This window comes from Carya illinoinensis, chromosome 15 (assembly GCF_018687715.1).
Source record: "Carya illinoinensis cultivar Pawnee chromosome 15, C.illinoinensisPawnee_v1, whole genome shotgun sequence".
In the NCBI taxonomy this organism is placed as follows: domain Eukaryota; kingdom Viridiplantae; phylum Streptophyta; class Magnoliopsida; order Fagales; family Juglandaceae; genus Carya; species Carya illinoinensis.
In genome coordinates, this window is record NC_056766.1 from 8028578 (window position 1) to 8035406 (window position 6829).

Consider the following 6829-nt stretch of genomic DNA (forward strand, 5'->3'; position numbering starts at 1 on the left):
AAATTAAATCAGACTGGATATGTTATTAAACCTTTTGTCTTTATAATAATATCTCCAAAACACTTGTCATTGTGTGAGCTTTTATTCGACCAGCTTTCCAGATCCCTCGTCTAAGCTTTACACAGTCACCTCTAGACACTCTGTTATCTCTTTCTCTCTCTCCTGTCTGGCTCTCGTCATCTTCTATGAATGGCCTGACAGTGACAAAGCTTATCGCCTCTTCTTTTCTTCCTCCATCCTTCCTCTTCTCAATGCTCTCCTTACTTTTTAGCCTCATTTCTGTTAGTTCTTAGCTGTGTTTATGTGGGATCCATTGAAATGTCCAGGTATAAATATATTTGAGAGCGACAGATTTGATGTCTCTAAAATATTTAATACTTTCCTTCATCATCCTTGCAATAAAGCTTTACGCTACCTCTAAGGAGAGAGGGAGATAGAGAGAGAGAGAGAGAGAGTAGAACCGAGAGAGACAGACCAAACCAGATGGGGAGAGTGAAGCTTCAGATCAAGAGAATCGAGAACACAGCAAATAGGCAGGTCACTTTCTCAAAAAGGAGAAATGGACTTATCAAGAAAGCATATGAACTTTCCGTTCTTTGTGACATTGATGTAGCTCTCATAATGTTTTCCCCATCAGGAAGACTCAGTCACTTCGCTGGAAATAAAAGGTGTGCTTATGATAAGGGCTTATAGCACCATTTCCCTTATACCTAATTATAAGCTCTATCTGTGATCTTGATGTTTATTTTCTCAGCTGGTCAATGTTTGTTCTTGGGTTCTTTCTGCAATTGATTCTTTCAGGATTCTATATATTGCATATGATATATACAAATACAGACGGCAATACGCCAAGTACATATATAAGAGACAATAAAAAAAAAAACCTGGGATCCTTCGGTCGACCTTTTGGTTATGTCTAAGCTAAATTATATTATAACTAGTCGTCCACTCAGTTCAAGTAAAACGATCTGTTTTTTTGGTTTCTTGAAGCATTGAAGAGATTCTGGCACGGTATTTTAATCTTCCTGAGCACGAACGAGGAAGGTAAGCAGATCTGGGTTCTCCGAGTTTTAAGTAAATGCAACTTTTGTTCTGTCGGTGGTAATGGAGGTTTTCTTTCTTTTTTCCTTAATTTATTCGATGGTTCCGCTTCCTCGTTGCCATGCAATATCGAAAGACTTCAAAACCTAGAGGTAAGCACTCTCTAAATACAAATCTTCAATTGGCTGAGTTGGCCACAACCCTAGTTTAAGGCTTCTTTTGAATTTGCTTAAGATGTTTAATTTTAAGTATATTTGCAGTTTCTCCAAAGGGCGCTTCTTAAGTTGAAGAGTGAAGCAGATATTCGAACCTGTCAAGAAGCCAGGTTTTTTGCTTTTTCCCTGTTCCCAGAGTCCGACTCTTGACTTATTCTGAATGTTTTTCCCTTGTATTGCTGACGTTTAATTTATAGAGTAATTCACTATAATTTGATATTTCTGTCCTGTGAAGCAGCCCAACGAGTACAGCTGATTCCAAACTCGAGGTACTTTATGCATGAGAACTGATCTTTATTAAACAAATAGTTGTTTGTCAGTTTCAGTCTTTATTCTCAATTATCACTATACTGCACGTACGTACAGGAGGTTCAACAAGAAATCCTAAGCTGTAAGTCTCAATTAAAAGATATGCAGAACCGACTAAGGTATGCATGTTTGTTTGCTTCAACCAGTGAACATAAACCCTAATCTTTGCAGTCGGATGTGATGGGAATTAGCTAGCATCTGATAATATCTAAATTTTGGTAGAGTATTTGAAGGAGATCCTTCTGAAATCATAACATTGTGTGAGGCTGAGTATCGAGAGCAAATCCTTAAAGATACTTTGAGACATGTGCATATGCGCAAGGTAAAAGATCTACAAGGAACTTATTAATTTTTTTTTTCCAATTTGAAGCCCTGATCTATATAATATATCCTAAATCCTATGAAACGTATAATGCAACAGCAAGTTTTGGAGCAAAACGGCAATTCTTATGTTGCACCTCCGACAGCTTCAGAGGTATGTTAAGTCATGATGATTGTCATAGACCATGTCATTAAGAAAGAAAGATGAAAATGTAAAAGAATCTGCAAGGAGATTTCAATTTAGAATGATAATGGACTAAAATACCGCAGTAATTTTATATTCTAGTTTGGAGAAAAAGAAAAAAGTGAACTTAATTTCTTGCTAATGTGATTAGGTACAAGTACTGCCTCAAAACACTGCAAGTGGTACCATGCCAGAAAATCCAACATGTATGCTGGGTTGGCTTCCTGAAAGAGACCCACAAATCCAGATCCTGAATTTTTTGGATTCGAATGGCCTTCTTCCTCTGAGGTGCATATATTTGATTTTGGTAGCTGAATCTTAGCACTTTAATTTGTCCAATATCTCTGCATATACAAAAAATTTCCTCTTTTTTTTCCTTTCCTTTTTACAGAGGTCAGTCGCAAAATGTGGTTGAAATCTTGGCACCAGCACCGGCACTGGCACATCCAACTCTTCTTCATGGACAAGATATGAATCAGCTTGATTATCACATCAGCCCAAGAACTGGAGTGGTGGACGACAATAATGTGCAACGTCCTGATCATTTTGTACAAGCAATTGACGTCAACCTGTCCCCGTGGAGTGAAATTTGTCAAACAGGTACGTACTTAATTTTGCATGCAGTAACATTCAAAATATATATAGTACTCTTGATATAGGAGAGAGGTTATGATAAACTATCCATACATTTGTCGTTTCTGTGTCTATATGTATATATGTAAGAGCTTTGTTATTCGATCATAAGCCCCTATACCACACACTTCATAATTTTTTATTTTTAAATTTTATTTAGTTTTATTTTTCTTAAAAAAATTGAATTTGTCTACTAATCATCAATATACCACACACATAGTTAAAAAAAATTAAAAAAATAATAAAAAGAATGGTGTGTGGTATATAAAACCTATAAATAGAATTTTTCATATATGTATACGTATATGTAAATGCATACATATCAAGATATAGAAAAGAGGAGAGAAACGAAGATGCTGTCATGAGCATAGCTGGTGGTTCCTAGCTTCTATCATCGGAATCAGAAGGACATATAGGATTCTTCAAATATGGACCCCAAACTCTCTCTCTCTCTCTCTCAGCTGCTATATATTTCTTGTGCCGGCAACAGTCAGATGAAGATAGATCGAAATGTGACTGCATATCATCATTATTGGAGTGTAAATATCCACGATTATCTGGCCATTAATTACTGCATTTATCAGAAATTTACCGAACCTGATGATCCAGTAGTTTTTTTATTTTTTCAGGAAGCGCTGCTTTTTCTTAGGGATAGTCCTGCCTTTTCTATGGGCATTTAAGATCAGTACTAAAAATTTCATACAAAATTATAAATAAATGCATGCATGTGACAGGGAATGGTGAGTTTCAGGCAGCTGCAGTACCAGTCGGACCACGAGCACTTCTTGAACTATACCTGTCTCAGATCAGTACACCATCAACCATCTTGACACCCAATCAACATCCAAGATAACATGCATTCCTTAAATCATGTGCTTAGCTAGCAAGGTAGGACGCTGCTTTTATTATTTCTGATAACTTTTGTGCTGGAGATTTCGGTTTTTCCCTCGTTCCCCTTTCTTCCATTACTAGTAACGTTATTCAGTATATATCCATCTATCCATTTCTTTCTCTTTCCTGGTTTGGATTTATAATCCGCATGTGTAATTTATAATTAGGAAAATACTTTAGATATAAAGATATTATATAATAAAAATAAATTTACAAATTAATATAATATGATATGGTACGTTAGATTATAAAATTATTTTTATTAAAAAAATATTAAATCTAACGGATCATATAAAATTACATCAGTTTCATGTAGATTTACTTTTGTATATATAATCTATTTGTGTACATAGCAGTTTTCTCACGATTAACATCCTAGGATTTACTGTAAGTGCGATGTCAACCATCGTTCAGTCTATTATTGACATTTTTCCCAAAGATTAATGTTTGGCGATTTAACCGCGAGTGGCCTGGTGCTAAAGATTATAATTTCTTTATATTAATAAATCATCTCTACCTTTCTTCAATTATATATAGAAAATAATATTCGAATATAATTATATCAATAATTGTAATTATATAAATAATTGTAAAAAAAGAGTCACGGTATCTAATACCATAAAAGTGACGCATTCATGAGTTGATTGAGAAACAGTCAGGCTCTTACTCGTAATCAAGGACAATATAATTGCTAATGGCTGTTAGCTGCCAGCAATTGCCACTGCGTACGGGTGCCCACAAGATAGCAGTATAAGAAGCTCGGGAAACACTGGGTCACCAGAAGCGTCTGTATGGACTGTGCACGGGCTGCCACATCGGACTAGTCAACCGTTAACATGATTGATTATTGACCCATCAAACCTAACATGACATGCCGTGCTAGCGTAATATTAAGTACCACGCAGCATTATACGCCAGTCCGTACACAACCCATTCACAGATTTGCATGCCCTTTGCATGGCCCTCATAAGTATAGTAATATATTAAGCTATTTTGATTGAAAAGGTACTCAGAGTCCATGACAATAAAGGCCGGCTCAACTTACCCATTAAAAATAAAATAAAAATAAAAACAAAACGAAGGGCTTGAGATTGAAATTTGAAGAATATTCCCGTTCATCGTACCTTTTATTATAAATATTTCAAAATCTAATCTTGATCATGTGACACTCAAGTGAAAAATAACAAAAAAATTTCAATAATTTAATACCATTTCATAAGATGGTATGAGAATCATGATAAAAGAGATAACGCGTAATGTTAGTGTAATAACCCAACCCGTGTTAAGTCAACCCAAGTCCAAATTTGGCGAAGGCCTAAGTACCTCAAAGAAAAAACCCTATTTTTTTTTCTTGCTGCCTGTTTAAGCTGTGCCATTCACGCCCCTCTACTTTACACAGTAGGAACTTAACCCCACACCATTTTGTCCTCTCCAAGTTACACCTCCACATCGGTAAGAACTCTAGCACCGATCATCTCCTCTGTCTCTCTCTAACTCTCTCTATCAGCGTCTCTGATTAGGACCCACTTGGTGTGTAGTAGGCTGTCGAACGTCACCAAGATGGTCTCTATGTCTCTCTCCACCGTGAGTGTTGATGCCCTCACACCCTAGGCACATTGTCACCTTTCCACCCCTGTAAAGAATGTTATCCTTCTTTGTCCATGAACCCACAAACCATAGTGACTCCATCGCAACAATGTCGTCCTCTACGCCGTGACACCATTGCCGATAAGCCCGTCTTTCTACCCTATTTACTCTCTTCCCTTAATCCAATCTGCCCGATTTTGTTCTTATGCCATTTGTCTCACTATTCTCGAATTTGGTTTTTTGATGTGTTTTCCTTATGTCGTCCTCTACGCCGTGACACCACTGCCGATAAGCCCGTCTTTCTACCCTATTTACTCTCTTCCCTTAATCCAATCTGCCCGATTTTGTTCTTATGCCATTTGTCTCACTATTCTCGAATTTGGTTTTTTGATGTGTTTTCCTTATAACAGTGCATCCTGAATGTCAAATAGACAAAGTCACTACACCATTGAGTTTGATCGATCACCATTTCGAGTTGAGTAAGGTACCCTCGATTTCTACTCATGCTATCACTCGTATTTGTCGTGATTATTTTATTTGGCTCTACTAGTAGATTTGGGTCGTATATATTGAAGGTTGGAATTGGGGTTTGAGTATTTTCATGGCTTGGTTGATGTTGGAAGATCCAAGTTGCTGTTTTGATGTGTCGGGAGTATGAATGTAAACGTGATGCATGTTGGAATGGGATTTAAGTGAATCCAAGGAGATTGGGTTAATCTTTTGGTGAGGTAGTGTGTGAATGTTGTACTTGGAACATTATAAACCCAAGGCACCATGAGGGACTATTTTGCTTATGGGCTATTTATGGGCTCACTTTGAGCTTTAAGTTTGGGTTTTACAATTTCTTTAGTTGATTGGTTTTGTATGTGTACAAGTTATTAATATGTTAGCAATACCCTTTTCGATTAGGTTGTTCTAATACAGTTTGAGTTCTAGTCTTAGATAGTACTTTACAAAAATCAGGTAAGCAGTATTCTTATACTAGACTTTGTCAAAAATTGACTGAGGTTGATTTTACAGAAAACCTGCATATTCTGTTATGAGAACATCCTTAGTTATTTTCTGCACTAGTCTTTATTTTGAATTTTGAAATTTGACTTTTTATCATGATTGGTGTAGAAATGAACAACATTTTTACTCATGTTTTTACATTGCATAAAATGTGAATGTGAAGTTTGAAATATTTCATTTGATTATATGATAATTATATGCTCAGTACTCTGAAAAATCTTGAGGCATAAGATTTTATTATGCTTTGGTTACGACCCTATCGAAGATTATAGTAGTGGCATCTAGCCTTGCCACATGTAATAGTAGTGGTTTTTGGCCTTGCCACGATAGATAGAAGTGACCTCTAACCCTGCCATGGGTGATAATAATGGCCTCTGACCCAGTCATGAGTGATAATAGTGGCCTCCAGTCATGCAACGGGGTGGCCTCTATTTGAGTGCAAACAATTTGGGCGACAGAGTGATCTATGTTTTGCTAGATTATCCGCGGATTGCACAACCCTTCCACGGGGGTCAAAATAGCTTCTATTTTGAATGTATCACTTTGGTGGCAAAAGAGTGATTTAGATTTTGCTCGGTTATCTGCAGACATGCACAACCCTATCACGAGGGTAAACATAGCTTCTGTTTATATTTTT

General features: G+C 36.6%; 1 protein-coding gene across 4 annotated transcripts; it reads left to right on the forward strand.

The window, feature by feature from the left end:
• Positions 1-219: 219 nt before the first annotated feature.
• On the forward strand, positions 220-3692 carry LOC122295917 (agamous-like MADS-box protein AGL104). Of its 4 annotated transcripts, none has more exons than XM_043105188.1 (11): positions 227-668; positions 991-1044; positions 1178-1193; positions 1302-1366; positions 1492-1525; positions 1623-1684; positions 1788-1887; positions 1987-2040; positions 2222-2358; positions 2462-2670; positions 3438-3692. In XM_043105188.1, the coding sequence occupies exons 1-11, from the start codon at positions 484-486 to the stop codon at positions 3554-3556; spliced, it is 1035 nt and encodes a 344-aa protein (XP_042961122.1). In that variant the 5' UTR covers positions 227-483; the 3' UTR covers positions 3557-3692. The 4 variants fall into 4 exon arrangements, with proteins under 4 accessions (XP_042961124.1, XP_042961125.1, XP_042961122.1 ...); XM_043105189.1 differs by having other exon boundaries at positions 230-668; positions 1495-1525; XM_043105190.1 differs by lacking the exon at positions 991-1044 and having other exon boundaries at positions 220-668.
• Positions 3693-6829: the final 3137 nt, after the last annotated feature.